The following is an 18,141-nucleotide window of genomic DNA, read 5'->3' as shown; positions in this document are numbered from 1 at the left end:
ACTAACCCAGGAATCTATCCCTGCAACAAAGCCCGTTGCCAACTGTGTCCACATATCTATTCAGGGGACACCATCATGGGGCCTAATCACATCAGCCACACTATCAGAGGCTCGTTCACCTGCACATCTAATAATGTGATATATGCCATCATGTGCCAGCAATGCCCCTCTGCCATGTACATTGGCCAAACCGGACAGTCTCTACATACAAGAATAAATGGACACAAATCAGAGGTCAAGAATTATAACATTCAAAAACCAGTCAGAGAACACTTCAATCTCTCTGGTCACTCGATTACAGAGCTAAAAGTCGCAACCCTCCAACAAAAAAAACTTCAAAAAACAGACTCCAACGAGAGACTGCTGAATTGGAATTAATTTGCAAACTGGACACCATTAAATTAGGCTTGAATAAAGACTGGGAGTGGATGTGTCATTACACAAAGTAAAACTATTTCCCCATGTTTATTCCCCCCCCCCCCCCCGCCCCACACACACTGCTGGAAATGGTCCACCTTGATTATCACTATAAAAGGTTTTTTTTTCTCTCCTGCTGGTAATAGCTCACCTTACCTGATCACTCTTGTTACCGTGTATATGGTAACACCCATTGTTTCATGTTCTACCATGTGCACTGCTAGCATGGGTATGCCTACCCACACTACAACTAAACTTAAATTGCGGTGTAGACGTACCCTAAGTACTCTAAAATCTGCATGCTCAGATAGTCTTGAGATTTGCTGTGCTTCGAAGGGGAGGGGGTGCTAAGTAGTGTTAGTGGTCCAAATTTGGGACCATTTGTGGAAGGGGTTCCCCTTTAGGAGATACCACTCTTTTAAAAACAAACCTCATTCATTGATACTTTTATACTTTTGGTAAATGTGCCCTGAGTAGTACAGCTACTTTAGAAGGGGCTCTGGCTATTTTCTGAAAGGTAATAAAATTACACATACTGTATGAGACTAGGTGGGTGAGGTGATATCTTTTATTGGACCAACATAAGGAGTTAGCACATAAAGGGACCATTCAAGTTAGTATGTGCTAACCACTTATGCTAAACTATCTGTTCATTTTTGTATTTAGCTGAGACACTCTTAGTACCATTCCCAGACCTGAAGAAGAGCTTGGTGTAGCTTGAAAGCTTGTCTCTCTCACCAACAGAAATTGATCCAATAAAAAATATTACCACACCCTCCTTGTATCTCTCATATCCTGGGGACCAACATGGTTACAACAACACTGGATACATACTGTATGCACATTTGTGGAAATGATTTCTGGGTATCTTTCAACTTCTGTGTGAGCCAGGATTGGGGAGAGGTGGGAGGTCCTTGACCCTGGGGGTGTGCGGGGGTTTGAAAGTATACACACACACGGCCCTTGACTTGTGAGCTGGAATCCCTTGTGGGTGGACAGCTGAGAGCAGACATGCTTGGTGCGTGGCACAGGCTCACAAAGACCGACACTGGGGAGAGGGAATGGAAACACCCATGGAGATGAATGGAGCAGTTCTCATATCTTAGCACTATTATTTTAGGCTGTATTCATCTCCCTGGGGTGTTGTCATTAGCTGAGACTTCACACCTCTCTGAGCCTCCCATACTGCAGATGAATGTGTAGAATCCCTTCACCACCCACTAAGGTAGGGACTCTGCATCTCCACTTTCCTGCCACTTCCTGCCTCCAGCTTGTACTTGCACTTCTCATAGCTCTGCCACCTTTCCACCTCCCCATGGCCCTCCAAACTTCCTAGGGAAGAGGGTGGAACCACTGAGGCACGGGGTGTTTCGAGCAATGGGCGTGTTGGAGGAATTGGAGCAGTGGAAGGGGGAAATGAGTGATTGGGGAGAATATCAGAGGTTTGGAGCAATGCAGGCTTCTGTTAGAACTGTGCAGGGAAAAATGGTGTGGAAAGGAGGAGGTCAGAGCTGTTCAGGGGGGATGTTGGGGAACTTCAGTTCTGTTTTCCAAAAGCCCCTCATCCATCAGTCAGTGAATGATAGGTACTTATCTGCAACCCATCATTGTAGTATTGGAGTGCCTCGCAGAAAGTATTGTGTTTATCCTCACAACAGCCCTGTGAGGTAGGGAAATACTATCCACTTTCTATAGGTGGTGAACATAGTGACTAAGGAACTTGTCCAGGATCACGCAGGTACTTTGTGGTGGGGCAGGGAACTGAACCCAGGTCTCCCAAGTCCCATGTCCTAACCACTGCATCAACCTTTCATCGTACTCCCCTCTTCCCCCCCACATCTGTCACTCTCTTCAAAAATTATCCTTACTGAGTCCAGGCTGGTCCCCACACTGATCGTTCATTCTTTCCCCAGCTCCTTAGCCTGCAGGTCTCCTGCCAGTACTTGTCTCTCTGTGGGGAGGAGGATTGAGGAGGTAGAACCAGGCTGTGGTGGACAAACAGAGACAAGAGATGCAGAGGCAGTGAAGGTACCAACATGCACCCAATGCATTCTGTGGCTGGAGGAATCATTGCCAAGGAGCCAAAGGCAGTGGAGAGGGAGAGCTGGGCTGTGGTACATCAGGGTGATAAGTTATTTTTTTTTAAGCCAAGGAAATTAAATGCCCAAGCAGTTTAACTCTGAATTAAGGTTGCCTAGTGGTGCCCCAGGCTCTTCCAGAATGTGGAGAGTGGCTAATTTAAACCTCTGAAAACCGGGAAATACAAAATTAAGGTAAACGCCACCCCTTCTTAATAACCTTATCTCTGCCTTCTTGAAATGATGCCTCATCATGACAATTACACATACTATACACAGTGTAGTTGTAGCTGTATTGATCCCAGGATGTTCGAGAAACAAGTAGCTTATAGCTCATATTGGACCAACTTCTGTTGGTGAGAGAGGCAAGCTTTTAAATTGGTTTCAGAGTAACAGCCGTCTTAGTCTGTATTCGCAAAAAGAAAAGGAGGACTTGTGGCACCTTAGAGACTAACCAATTTATTTGAGCATGAGCTTTTGTGAGCTACAGCTCACTTCATCGGATGCATACTGTGGAAAGTGTAGAAGATCTTTTTATATACACACAAAGCATGAAAAAATACCTCCTCCCACCCCACTCTCCTGCTGGTAATAGCTTATCTAAAGTGATCACTCTCCTTACAATGTGTATGATAATCAAGGTGGGCCATTTCCAGCACAAATCCAGGGTTTAACAAGAACGTTGGGGGGGTGGGGGGTAGGAAAAAACAAGGGGAAATAGGTTACCTTGCATAATGACTTAGCCGCTCCCAGTCTCTATTCAAGCCTAAGTTAATTGTATCCAATTTGCAAATGAATTCCAATTCAACAGTTTCTCGCTGGAGTCTGGATTTGAAGTTTTTTTGTTGTAATATAGCAACTTTCATGTCTGTAATCGCGTGACCAGAGAGATTGAAGTGTTCTCTGACTGGTTTATGAATGTTATAATTCTTGACATCTGATTTGTGTCCATTTATTCTTTTACGTAGAGACAGTCCAGTTTGACCAATGTACATGGCAGAGGGGCATTGCTGGCACATGATGGCATATATCATATTGGTGGATGTGCAGGTGAATGAGCCTCTGATAGCGTGGCTGATGTTATTAGGCCCTCTGATGGTGTCCCCTGAATAGATATGTGGGCACAGTTGGCAACGGGCTTTGTTGCAAGGATAGGTTCGTGGGTTAGTGGTTCTGTTGTGTGGTATGTGGTTGCTGGTGAGTATTTGCTTCAGGTTGGGGGGCTGTCTGTAAGCAAGGACTGGCCTGTCTCCCAAGATTTGTGAGTGTGTTGGGTCATCCTTCAGGATAGGTTGTAGATCCTTAATAATGTGTTGGAGGGGTTTTAGTTGGGGGCTGAAGGTGACTGCTAGTGGTGTTCTGTTATTTTCTTTGTTAGGCCTGTCCTGTAGTAGGTGACTTCTGGGAACTCTTCTGGCTCTGTCAATCTGTTTCTTCACTTTCGCAGGTGGGTATTGTAGTTGTAGGAATGCTTGATAGAGATCTTGTGGGTGTTTGTCTCTGTCTGAGGGGTTGGAGCAAATGCGGTTGTATCGCAGAGCTTGGCTGTAGACGATGGATCGTGTGGTGTGGTCAGGGTGAAAGCTGGAGGCATGTAGGTAGGAATAGCGGTCAGTAGGTTTCCGGTATAGGGTGGTGGTTATGTGACCATCGTTTATTAGCACTGTAGTGTCCAGGAGGTGGATCTCTTGTGTGGACTGGACCAGGCTGAGGTTGATAGTGGGATGGAAATTGTTGAAATCATGGTGTAATTCCTCAAGGGCTTCTTTTCCATGGGTCCAGATGATGAAGATGTCATCAATATAGCGCAAGTAGAGTAGGGGCGTTAGGGGACGAGAGCTGAGGAAGTGTTGTTCTAAGTCAGCCATAAAAATGTTGGCATACTGTAGGGCCATGCGGGTACCCATAGCAGTGCCGCTGATCTGAAGGTATACATTGTCCCCAAATGTAAAATAGTTATGGGTAAGGACAAAGTCACGAAGTTCAGCCACCAGGTTAGCCGTGACATTATTGGGGATAGTGTTCTTGACGGCTTGTAGTCCATCTTTGTGTGGAATGTTGGTGTAGAGGGCTTCTACATCCATAGTGGCCAGGATGGTGTTATAAGGAAGATCACCGATTGATTGTAGTTTCCTCAGGAAGTCAGTGGTGTCTCGAAGGTAGCTGAGAGTGCTGGTAGCGTAGGGCCTGAGGAGGGAGTCTACATAGCCAGACAATCCTGCTGTCAGGGTGCCAATGCCTGAGATGATGGGGCGTCCAGGATTTCCAGGTTTATGGATCTTGGGTAGTAGATAGAATATCCCAGGTCGGGGTTCCAGGGGTGTGTCTGTGCGGATTTGATCTTGTGCTTTTTCAGGGAGTTTCTTGAGCAAATGCTGTAGTTTCTTTTGGTAACTCTCAGTGGGATCATAGGGTAATGGCTTGTAGAAAGTGGTGTTGGAGAGCTGCCGAGCAGTCTCTTGTTCATATTCCGACCTATTCATGATGACAACAGCACCTCCTTTGTCAGCCTTTTTGATTATGATGTCAGAGTTGTTTCTGAGGCTGTGGATGGCATTGTGTTCCGCACGGCTGAGGTCATAGGGCAAGTGATGCTGCTTTTCCACAATTTCAACCCGTGCACGTCGGCGGAAGCACTCTATGTAGAAGTCCAGTCTGCTGTTTCGACCTTCAGGAGGAGTCCACCTAGAATCCTTCTTTTTGTAGTGTTGGTAGGGAGGTCTCTGTGGATTCGTATGTTGTTCAGAGGTATGTTGGAAATATTCCTTGAGTCGGAGATGTCGAAAATAGGATTCTAGGTCACCACAGAACTGTATCATGTATCCTGTGAGGACATGTTTACATTATGGGCCCTACAGTGGCACAGCTATAGAATTGCAACTACAGCAATGGGGAAGGGTTTTTTCCATGGATGTGGGAACTCCACTTCCCCAAGCAACAGTAGTTAGCTGCATCTGTACCATGGGTTACATTAGCTTAACTACGGTGCTCAGCGGTGTGAATTTTCTCATACCCCTGAACAATGTAGCTAGATCATTCTATATTTTCAGTGTAGACCAGGGCTCACTCTACACAGACCACCTCACATTTGCTAAATGTTACTTCCCCTTCGCCCTTGCCCTGGGGAGTCCTTCTGTGACATTGCTTTCACTGAGGCCAGGTCTACATTGCAGACCTATATCTGTTTAACTATGTTGCTTCGGGGCGTGAAAAATCCATACCCCGAGTGACATAGTTATACCCGCCTAACCCCCATGTAGACAGCGCTATGTCAATGGGAGAGCTTCTCCTGTTGACATAACTCCTGCCTCTCGGGGAGGTAGATTAACCACACCGACTGGAGAAGCTCTCCCACTGGCATAGGAGCATCTTCACTAAAGCGCTGCAGCACTATACATGAAGACAAGCCCTCACTCCAAGCTCCAGAGACCGCTGTCATATATGTGACCATACTGCTGAAAATCCACGTGACAAGACGATCTCTGTGCACCACTGCTGACACAACCTACAGAGCTCAGCACTGAAATGAGGCATATTTGATCCTTGAAAGTACGTGGGCACCTTTTGTCTTATCACAGTAACAGCTCTGCCAAGCTGCTCCAACTAACTGCTCTACCTTCAACACAGCTGGAGCAGATGCTGATAAATGCTGAAATTCATATCTGTGTAGCACAGTGCAAACCAATGGCACATTCTTCCTCATGTCTACTCATTATGGCACCCTCCTTACAGAACCATTCCAAGTGGCTATTGTCAGCTATAGTGGGCTGAGTTTAGATCGTGAGCTGCTCTCCACATTCTGGAAGGGCATGAGGCACCACTGGGCAACCTTAACTCTGTGTTAATGAAGTTTTGGGACATTTAATATAGAATCACATTATCAGATGCCCTGCCCACCTTCCAGAAGTTACTGGATTCTAGAAAACTGAACTTGTATAATAGTTCACAGCTCCATCCACTATCCGCTCTTCAGTACCCACTGAGTTGTATCCACCCTCTGGCCAAGTCCCTGTCTCTAGTTATTAGTGGCTTTGCCCATTCTTCTCCTTTAAACTTATAGACACTTGTTACTTTCTTATCATTTCATAAAAGACTGAATAAGAACCTTATGTTCTCCTTACTTCCCTTTTAACTTTTTAGAGTAACTTTTTCTTGTTCTGATACTAACCTTGACTTGCCTGTATACCCCAATCACCTTCTACACACTGGCCAGAGTAGGCACGATATGTATTGCCTTACATCCCAAAACATTTCAGTAAAAGAATATTACAACTACAAAGTTAAGTTCTCAAAAGTTGGGAAATAGCTGAATAATGTTTGCCTGCATAATCTTCATTTGGCCGCCTTGTGTGTATGCATTATGATATATTCTTTAGTTGCATGATCACATGCTACTTAAAGGTTTGATGTTAGATCATGTTAGTTAACAGATTCTAAGTAGCACGTTTGAGAAGTCTAGTATGGAAAAGGCAGTGTATACTTTAACATATACTCAGCTGGTCAAGCCTAGGCTCTGTGCTTGGCTTTAGCTTAACCACCTAAACGTGTTAAAAGGCAGCGTGTCTTGCCTACACTAAAACCTGGTCTACACAGAGAGTTTATACAGGTATAGCTATTGGTTGGAATTGTGAAGTTTTTATCAAAATAGTTATATCAATACAACCAGTGTGGACTCAGTTATACTAGTATAAAGGTGCCTTATACTGGTATAGGTTATTATTCCCATTCCTGTATGGGAATAGCTATACTGGTATAAAACACCTTTATGCTGATATAACTGCATCCAAATTAGTGGGTTGTATCACTTCAAATACCAGTATGATTAAACAGTGTAATTTTTGTGTATAGACAAGCTCTGAAGGTGTTAGCTAACAACTTCCAACATTACATCTTTAAACCCTAGTCTAGGCATGGCTGAAGTGTTTGAACAGTGCCTACCACAGTGTGTGTCGGGGAGGGGCGGAAATCACAGTTGGGGCCTCTTACCTTACTGTAAGATAAGAAAAGGAGTTAAAATGTCTAAAGGAGGAGAATAATTAAAAATTAAACGTATTAGTTGATCTATGAAAACTCATGGGGTGCAGATTATGTTGGCTTTAAGGATCTTTTCAAACAGGACTTGAATTCAGGTCGTGTCCCAGAAGAGAAGAGAAGACTTTTTCTTCCTAGATAACCCAGAATTTTGTTAGGAATTGTACAGCTGTTTCCACTCCTCCTTCATATGTTTGTTAAAACACTACAAATTCTTTTCATTATGCCAGTGATATAGTCAGATCAGAGAATAAGAATATGTTATGGCCTGGGTAAATAATCACCCTGTGGCGTTACCTGTTTTCAGGATTCCTTGACATGTATATCAAACAGTATAATTCTGCTGCTGCTATGATTCTCTTTCTTGTTTTTGAATATAGGGATTCTATAACTTCTTTCCCCACACATGGAATCATTTTTAAAGTTCACTTCCAGATGTTTAGGGATGAGCTTTTCAGTGGCCTCGGCTCAGAATGAATATAAACCAGAATTCCAAGGATATAGATATTTCTAACTCTGAGTTGGGTCTCAAGTGCTTCCAATTTTCCCTCCAGCAAAGAATGGTTTTTCATAAGTGATTTTCCATGTTTGGAATCTCTTCTGAAGTTCCTTTGTTCAGACTCCACATGGCCTATTCTCTTCTCATTTCCCAGAAACTGACTTTCTTCTCTACTGAGATGAATTTTTGAAGAGTCAGTCTTTGTATTCAGGGCCAGCATCATGTCTTTTAAAGAGCTCTGAGTCTTTCTGCAAGAATTTCAGAGAGGCAGGCCAGCACCACTGCAGTCTGTTGCTGTGCAGAGCTCCAGAACTCGTCTGTGTCTGGTCTCTGCATACCTTTCTAAAGAGGAATAGATTGGGTTCTTTTTTTTCATCCGTTTGTTGAGAGCAAAATGTTGTTTAAGTTGCTTTAACTGTGCCTCTCTGTTCTCACAGCCTGTTGGCACCAGCCTGCACGCCCTCCCCACATCACTGTTTTCTGTTCGTAGAGTAACCTGGTGTTTGTTCTAATACAGTTTGTGGTTTTTGAAATAGTTTGCCACAGTAAATATCCCAAAAAGCATGCATCTCTACTATGAGCCTATTTATCCTATTGATTATGGTGTCAGTGAAGCAACATCTGAGATTCCAGGCTTGGTGGTGATAAAAATGGTTCTGATGTTTCATTTTAATTTTTTTCCCTTGAAGCCTTGTAAGGAAAATATGCTTTGGTTGACTCTTATCATGACAAAAATCTGCCCAAACTTTTTTTTTTTGTTTGTTTGTTTGTTTTTGTTTTTTTGGTGTGTGGAAAAATAAGGTTTTGAATGAAATGGTATTGCAAGTCTGTAATGTGAAGTTCTCTGGAAGACCAATTACATATAGATTAGACCTACTTTGTTTCACATATTTCTTTTTGGTGCTGTCCAGTACAAAAGGTCTTTCAGAAGAACATGTCTGTATTCTTTACTAGTGTGGTTAACATCAGTTCTTTGGCTGACATAATCCCATCTACAATGTTATAAAAGGCTTTGTGAAGACTATCAATTACCAGGTTATTTTACCTGTTCATTCACACATCCCCAGTCTGAGTACTTCAAACATGATAGAACAGAATAAATAAAAGTGTGATAAGAAAAATTGTTTGAAGCTATTTTCCCCCAGTACCTAATGACTGGAGGGGGAAAAAAAGTTCCTATAAAGGTGATAGAAGCAGCCTGAAAGCACTTGAAAAGCAGGAGTTATCCAAAGCCAAATACCATCTGTCTATCATATGGTTAATCAGATACAGGGTTATTTTTCTGAACGGTTCTTTTTGTGGAAAAGAATCTGTCAGGAAATAGTCGCCAAAGTTAGCTCTGCTTTGAAGTTCTCTTAGCCAGACCCAGAATCCTAGGGCTGTGAAAATCATCTGAATATGAGAGTGTTAAACTCTTCTGCTGTTGTAGAGCAATGAACATCTTAAATACCCAAAGCAGTATGCTGAAAAAATACTTATACCTTATCTGAGAAAATACCATGTGCACACTGTTTTCCTGATTTTTTTTAAAGAGATTTTGCTTGAAATGATTGGGCTACATTGTCTTCTTTTGTTTAGGTCTGTTTTAATCTTCTGAGAAAATAAAAGTAAAGAATCATTTCTTGCAGGAAGAGTTGTCCCAAATGGCGAACTCATTTTTGCCTATTCTAAAACGTACCATCAAAAATATTTCTTGTGTTGTCTGGCTTTATATAAAGTACTATAATCACTGATATTACTTCTGAACCTCAGCTGGGCTTGCAAAATGCCCAAAGATCTTCTTTCCCACCTCCGACACAGCTGTTATGGCTTTGTCCTCCTTGCTGCATTTTGACTTGTCCTAGGTCATGTCTACACTATGGGAACTAAAGCGGCCCAGCTATAGTGCTGCTGTAGTGTCCTAGTGTAGATGCTTTCTACAACTACAGAAGGGTTTTTTTGCCCCATCAGTGTAAGTAATCCATCTCCTTGAGTTGTGGTAGCTACGCTGGCATAAGAAGTCTTTCATTGCCTCACCACATCTACACCAGGTGTTAAGTCGACCTAACTGTGATGCTCATTGGTGTCAATTTTTCACACCTGGAAGCATTGTAACCATGTCACCCTAACTTTTAAGTGTAGTCCAGGTGTCAGTAAAATGGGTGCTTCCTAGTATAGGATTATTTTACTTGTTAATTGTGTATACAATTCATAGACAGATTTAGGAAGAATGTGTATATATGTCAGTAAGAACTAAATCTGACCACGGGTGTGGTTTCATGCCTTAAAAGATCATCCTTGGACAAAGATCACAACTTCTGATTGCTTGTGTTTGTTTTGTTTTTCTTCTAAAGAATGTGCAGAGAAATAAAACTAGGCTCTCATCACATAAAAGCCCAGTACATTTTTATAAAAGGAAATTGGCCAGTGGTGTGTGAAAATGACCAGTGTTAACCACTTGATAGAGGAAGAATCTCTGCCACATTCCTGTTTGGGTAGGGTGCATGAGATTAATATCGTTGTCCCTTTTCAACCTGAGCATCTAGGCAAAGTTCTAAGTACCAAGGTACACTGCAAATAATACATAATAGGGGCTTAATAAAATTTCAAATATAAAAAAAATCAGCAGATGACGCTGCAAGTACAAGTGAAAAGAATGGGAGCAGAAAGGGGGTTAAAATATCAAAGAAGTTATTTCAGGTGGTCAGACAGTTTCCCTTTTCCTGCATGTAGAAGCCCTGCACATTTCCACTTCAAGCTCTTTGCAGCCGTTGTTGTAACATTTTCTTCTTTCTTACCCTTCCCCCACTCCCACTTGGGTTCAGTTACTTTGCATCCTCTGAGGTGCAACCTCTGGGTGATGTCAATTCTAAACTGAGCTCTCCCTTATGAAGTTACATTGTACTGGGTTGAGCTGCCAATAGCATCAAACCTATAGAGCTCCTTTGAAGCTCTATACAGGAAATTGATCTGGCTTTGCCATTATGGGTGATTTTAAATCTCCAATATTTAGTATGTTTCATCTTCAAAGTGTTATCAGAAGATCAACTAATCATTACCTTTAAATAAAAATGAATGAGATGGGCACAGGTGACGAGGTAAAACCCAGATTTTATTACAAGCAAAAGTGCTAAATGTATTTAATGTTTGCTCATCTCTCTTTATTCAGATATTTTATTCCAGGTGGGTGTTGCTGTATTACAAAAGAAATTATTTTCCTCCCCAAGTTCTATTTTTCAGAAATTTCCTTCATTAAGAATTATTTTTTGTGTCAAAGTAGTACTGAACTAGCTACCTTTGCCCTTGTGACCTTACAGCAGGCCTGCAGGGGAGTAAACATTTATAACAGGCGTAACAAAATGTATGTTGAATCTATCATTCATTGTTCATCACTTGTTTTTGGTGGTGTAATGTTACTTTAACCTTATGTGGGGTGGGGGAAATGATGCTGCTTATGTAAATATTCTTGCATTTAATCAGTTTCTCAAATGTATTGCTTCTAGGTTTACAGACAAGACTGTGAAACCTTTGGCATGGTAGTGAAGATGCTGATCGATAAAGATCCTTCATTAGAAAAGTCCATTCAGTTTGCCCTGAGACAAAATTTGCATGAGATAGGTGAGCGATGCATTGAAGAACTTAAACATTTCATTGCTGAGTATGATGCTGCCAATCAAGAGTTAGCAGAGTCCTTTAAAGAGGGTGCATATTAAGAACAAAAAAATATGCTTTTAGATTTTCCATATTGTATATGCCGTTAATATATAAATATGCTTTTTTGTGGAGAAGGGGAATACTTTCTGGAGATTTGAATCCAAGGCCCATGTTCTTTCATAGTAGCTGACTATAGATTGTTCATTGTCCAGGTCATTTAATTGTGTTCTTCTAATGTGTATTTGTTTTGTGACATTTATTCCTTTGAAAAGGATACATGTTTCAATAATGATGTAAAGTGACAAACTATTTTTGAAATCCTTTACACAATTACCTAGAAAAAAAGATTTGTTCGATGTATGTATACTTTTGTTTCAATGTTTAGAAGTGTGAGTAAGCACTGTATTTTTATTAAAATAACACAAAGGAGTTCTTCATTCCTCAGCTTATATTCAAAAACATGGATGTTCTCTTGTTTATATATGCTATAGAAAAACTTGCAAGGTTGTTTATGACCGTGGTTTACTTTTATCATTTATTTTTGCCATGTGGTTTTAAAGTTCAGGTCCATTCTGAAAAATGACATCTGTGGATTCCTTGTTTGACTCAGTGACTGCCAGAACAATTGCTCACTTGACAAGGGAAGTGATGTCTTTTTTCTAATTTTAGCCCTGCAAACTCCACTTAATATCCTAAAGACAAGCTGGGTTGTTTTCGTCTCATGTATCATCAGTATAAAACTGGTTTGGTAGGCTGAATTCTGCTTTCAGTTACATCTGTGCAACTGAGGGCAGAATTTTCCCTGTGGTTCAAACTTAGTTAACAGTTCTGTTTGATACTTAGAGCAGTACAGGGCTAACTAGAGGTTTTTTTTAAAAGTGAAAAAAATAATTGTGACGGAAGAAAAGCAGGTCCACTGGGCAACAGAGTGCTAGCTCTGACATAAGCGAAATTTCTGAAAAGTGATTAAGATCAGTTTGTGGTACCTTGTTAAAATTAAGAGTCTGCATCTTCATTTTTAAAAAGAGATTGACATATTAGAAACATTCCACCTTAGACAGTTACAAAATTTCTAAGACATACTACACAGAGGTTAGGAGAAGCAGAGTTAAGCTCCTTGTATCTATCTGTATTATATAACATGTTTGAAACTAAATGAAAAGAGCTAATGACTTTAAAACAGACCACTTCTATGACATGTAGGCTGCTTCACCTAACAGAAATACTGTGAGCCCCATTCTGCAGACAGTCATGTGTACTATCATTAACTTCATTGGGACTACTTACAAGGGAGTAAACAAATGCATGGTAATCATTTTGTATGTAGAAGTTGGTGTCTACTCATACCCACCATTATCGTTCTTCACAATGGGTTGCACATACTGGGTTGCACCTTTCTGGTATAGGAATTCAATAAATATGTCTACATCAGACTCATGCTATGGGTCTGGTTTGTTTTAGTGTCAGTGCCTTTGCTTTAGACTGACTCTTCTGTGATAACAAATTTATCCAATGCACTTCACTATTCATACAAAAACTGAAACTTTTTGAAAAATGGCTGAGTCTTTCCTCACCTACTATCATAGGCGCTGAATCCGTGGGTGCTCCCTGCCCCCCTCCTCCTCGCTCCAGCTCACCAACGCTCCGCCTCCTCCACAAGTGCACCGTGTGCCCGCTTTTCCCCCCTAGCTCCCGGCGCTTGTACCGCAAAACAGCTGTTTCGCATGGCAGGGAGGGAGGAGGGGGAACGCAGCATGCTCGGGAAAGAGGCGGGGTCAGGGCGGGGATTTGGGGAGGGGTCCAATAGGGGCAGGGAGGGGGTGGAGTTGGGGTGGGGACTTTGCGGGGAAGAGGTTGGAATGGGGGCAGGGCAGGGAAAGGGTGGAGTTGGGGTGGGGCCAGGGGCTTGGGGGGGGCACAAGCACCCACCGGCGCCGGAGAAAGTTGGCACCTATGTCTACTATGTTTTCAGCCTTTGAAAAATTTTGTCATTGTTAGCTACGAGTACTCTCGTAGCAACATCAGTGTTAAACATAAGTTTGTACTCATGGTTAGAACTCTTAAGGTTATAAGCACTTAACAAAATTTAGGAATATGTGTTTAATAATAATACATCTTGCTAATAATTATGAGGAATGCTTACTGTTCTTGTCAAGAATGCCCGTTATTACTGTACTTTAATTTCAGTATTCATTAAGGAACATGTTCCTAATGCTTAATTTGCAACAAATAATCTCTAAAAAGTGGAGAATATTGTGAGCACATGCTTTATTTTATGAAAATCTGTTTTACATAAATCAGCTGTTTCTCAAATCAGATTAAATCTGTGATAGCAACAAAGGGCTCCTATTGTACAACTTAATGTGTTTTTTCTAGAATTGGGTGTTACTATAAAGTTTGCTAACCTGAACTTCACATTGAATGTTAGGTTGCTTGCTCCCCTTCCCCCTGGTTTTGTGCTTGTTTCAAGACTTAATGTGTAAAACCCTTTGTGTGCTTTAGCTATTCACAGTGTTGATGTAAGTGAGAAATTAATGTCCCCGCAAATCCAGTAAATTTAAAGCGAGAAAATGGCTTCTTCTGTTATGGATATAAATATACACAGGAGTGTGCGCACTTGTTTTAAGTTTTGTATAGTGAAAATACAGTAGGGTTGTCTTCCGCACTGAGAAATTTGCATTGTAGACAGGTGGGTGGGGACTAATTGGGAGATGGTGTCGGGGCAAGGAGATTATTGGTGGAAGTGGACGGAATCTGCCCTGGAGAAGGTGTAGATCTACTCTGGCTTCACCCATAGCACATGAACAGGTGAGCTAGTTAAAGCAAAACTTGTTACTAGCATTCATGAATGTGCATATACCCTTAAAATATGGGCGCACAGTGTAAATGCAGTGCTGTCTGTCTGAAGGTGTAGACAGCCTGAAACAATAGGTTTGAGAGGGTAGGAACTGACCTGTTAATCTCAATGGGTGGTCAGCTTTAACTTTGAGTTACAATTTAAACGGTTAAACATGTCACTGCAGATTATTTTCATTCTGTGTATGGATCTATGGCCTCTGCAGTGAAATGGAATGCACCAGAGAGTGTACAGTTTAAAGATATGGCCCCTTCTCTCTGCTGTCCAAACCTAATCTTATTTTTCCTCAGAGAATGCAGCTACCACATATCCCATTCGCTATCGGAGACTCAAAGTCCAGGCCTCCTCTAGGATGAGGGTGCACGCTCCACTTTGTGGCAGTGCAGCCTATCTGCATTAGGTGGTCTGCACCAGTTGTAACTAAAGGAATATCGCTTTCTCCAATACAAGTTTACTTAGGCCTTGTTTATGTTAAGAGGGAATACTGTTCCCATTTGCTTGACCTGTAAATACCAGTGATTAGATATTAAGTTTTTTTGTTGTTGGGGTGGGGAAAGATAACAGAACCAATTTTTAAATTAAAATAACCATGATGCATTGGCCACCCTCAGCAAGGCATGCAAAACATCATTTATTTGTCAATCAAATAGGGCTAGTGTGGTAAGCCCCTTTCACTGGGTAATTCTCATACCCCCTCACAAGCAGTCTCTCTCTCCCCCCTCCCCCACCAAAGAGGAGGATGAGTATCATTCTTCATCCTCTTCTGATAATTGGAATGTTTCACCTGCTTACCCTTTGGGGGTATTTTTTATAACCTGTATATATTTGGAAGTCAAGTCAGACATACGGGGTAAATACAGGCATGTTAGTTCAAAAGCCCCTAATTGGTACCACTGAGCCTGGCCTCATTAATTTTATCCATATAGACAAAATGCTTGGCTTCCAGGGCCCTATGACCACATCCTAAATCAAAACATTTCTCAGCTTTTGGTTTCCAGGGTTAGATCATCTTCAGCCCAGGATGCACCTATTATGCAAAAGTATTCACAGCAATGTATACAGACTCGTCTCCACATCTGTCTCTGGGTGAACATAGTTTCAGAAACTTGCTGCTGATATATATTTCAGAGCATATTCCATCCTCCTCTTCACAGAATGAGGCTATGGCTCCTCCTCAGGTATCGTCATTAGATAAGAAGTCATTTTGAGACTTGGTCCACTGAATGGCAGAAGCTTTGGAGATCCGTGTTCAGACTGCTCAAGAAAAAGGACATAAGTTACTAGACATTTTGCATCCATTTCTACCAGAGAGGCTTGCCCTACCTTTAAATGAAGGCTTGTTAGAGCCAGCCCTGCTTTTATGGTAGACTCCAGCATCTATACCACCCACTGCAAAGAAAGCTGAAAACTGGTATCAAGTCCTTTCAACAGGCTTCTAATATTTCTACACACATCCTTCTGCAGGGTCCTCAGTAGCGACAGCAGCACACGAGAGAAATTGAACCTCCAGAAGACCAGAACCATCACGCACGTTGCATAGTACTTGTTGCCTCCAATCAGTTTCATTACAGTTTCAGCAGCATAATGGTGTCTTGTAGGAAGGTTTTAGCTATTAACTGACCATTCATAGATGAACTTCAGTCAGACTTAAGAGGAATTTAAATCTTTATCAAAATACTCAGTAATTTTGCCCCACATAAGGTAATAACTATCAGGCTTTTTTAAGTTAAATCTTTTTTGGCTCCTTCTCCTCTGATTAGTACTAAAGGACTAATGTTTCAAACTATGTGGGAAGATCTTCCTTTTGAAGGGAATCATCTAGTTCAGTTCTAAAACTGAGTCATTACCTACACTGAAAGGCACTCGTACTATATTATGTCATTGGGCATCTACACTTCCAATGCAAAAAGAGAGATAAGGTGGATGAGATCTTTTATTGGACCAACTGTTGATGGAAGAGAGAAGATTTGAAAGTTAGTCCAATAAAAGATATATCTTACCCACCTTGTCTCTCTCATATCCTGGGAACAAGATAGCTACAATAACACTGCAAAATACAAAAAGAAGCATATTCTTATGAAACAGCCTGTCACTACTCCTTGTAATCAATCTTATCAGAGAACAATGGATTTTTTTAAAGAAGAAACAATGCATTCATGGAAGACCTTCATCGACATCAACTTTGTGTGCTGCTAAGACTGGCTTTAAAAAGTTGTTTGATGTCTATACAGAGGACTGTTAACCAATCTCGGAGGGTCTTTTTTCCTACCTTACCCCTTTTGGGGACCATTTGCATTATTTCCAGGAAGTGATGGAGTAGTGTCACCAGCAATGGATAAGTACTATGCATCCGATGAAATGGGCTGTAGCCCACAAAAGCTTATGCTGTAATAAATTTGTTAGTCTCTAAGGTGCCACAAGTACTCTAATTCATAAAGTTATTCTGTTCAATTCCAAGACATTCCTACCTTCCGTTTCAGGGACCCCTCTCATAAGACGCCTTCACACATGATGTTGAGGGTCTGTTGGCTCTTGGTGCTATGCAGGAGGTTCCCTCCCCAATATCACAGAAAGGGATCTGTTCCCGATATATTCTAGTCCCCCCAAAATTGGGAGGCTGGTGTCCAGTATTGGACCTGAGAGTTCAGATTTCAAATAGTAACCCTGTTCTCCACGCTTCCTTCCCTAGATCCCCTAGATTAATTTGCAACTCTCAATCTACAAGATGCATATTTCCATCCATCAAGCAGAAAAATATCTGTCTTCTGTAAAGGGCAATGCACATTACCATTACAGGTGCTGACTTTTGGATTGTTGATGGCTTCAAGGACTTTCACAAAAGGTCTGGCTGTGGTAATGGCACATCTCAGAAAGAAATGTTTGAGTTTACCCATATCTTGACAATTGGTTGATAAGAGGACAGTCTCCAGAGCAGGTGCTAAGCAGTGTTCAGTACCTCATACATCTGTTCTCCAGACTGGGACTGAGTGTGAAACGTGAAAAAATCATTTAAACCCAACAGAAAAAGATAGCATGTATTGGGGCTCTACTCGATTCAATGATGGCTCAAGATATCTGCTGCAGACCAGATTTGGCAATATATTAGAGTTGATCAGCTGCAAAACACTCCATGTACTACAGCAAGGATATGTCTCTGGTTTTAGGTCACATAGTTCATGTACTCTGATGACCTGTTTAACAGACTGGATCTTCATTGTCTTCAGGGGTGCTTACGGATGGTATATCACCCTGCTGTTTTCAAGACAGACATGCGGATACCCATACCTCAAGAAGTTTTGAACTCCCTCAACTGGTGAAAAGATCCACATTAGGTCTGCAAGGGAGTTCTGTTCTTCCTAGCACTTCCCACAAGGTCAGCAGTGACCAATACTTCAATATTGGGGTGGGGAGCCCATCGCAGCAACTTTATAGTATAGGTAAAGTAATCTCTGATTTTAATTTAAATCAGTCCACTCACCTTCTTTTCCCCAAAGCCTCATTCAACCGAGAGTGAAGCTGCCTTACATACTTTACATGTTCTCCAAGCTCAGTGATTTACTTATCTAGAGCAAAACCATCCAGTGCCTTAGGCTATTTATTTCAATTGCCAAGATCCGAGGGTCAAG

At 41.6% G+C, this 18,141-nt stretch overlaps 1 protein-coding gene across 4 annotated transcripts in view; it reads left to right on the top strand.

Moving 5' to 3' along the window:
- Positions 1–13,417, top strand: part of PPHLN1 (periphilin 1) — a 141,899-nt gene extending 128,482 nt beyond the window's left edge. For all 4 annotated transcript variants that reach the window (XM_074942189.1, XM_074942186.1, XM_074942188.1 and 1 more), the window contains one exon: positions 11,508–13,417. In XM_074942189.1, coding sequence (XP_074798290.1) covers positions 11,508–11,717 — 210 coding nt within the window. In that variant the 3' untranslated portion in view covers positions 11,718–13,417. The remainder of the gene's footprint in view (positions 1–11,507) is intronic.
- The last annotated feature ends 4,724 nt before the right edge of the window (positions 13,418–18,141 follow it).

This window comes from Natator depressus, chromosome 1 (genome assembly GCF_965152275.1).
Source record: "Natator depressus isolate rNatDep1 chromosome 1, rNatDep2.hap1, whole genome shotgun sequence".
In the NCBI taxonomy this organism is placed as follows: Eukaryota; Metazoa; Chordata; order Testudines; family Cheloniidae; genus Natator; species Natator depressus.
Note: the sequence above shows the minus strand (reverse complement) of the source record. Positions and strands in the feature narration are given on the sequence as shown.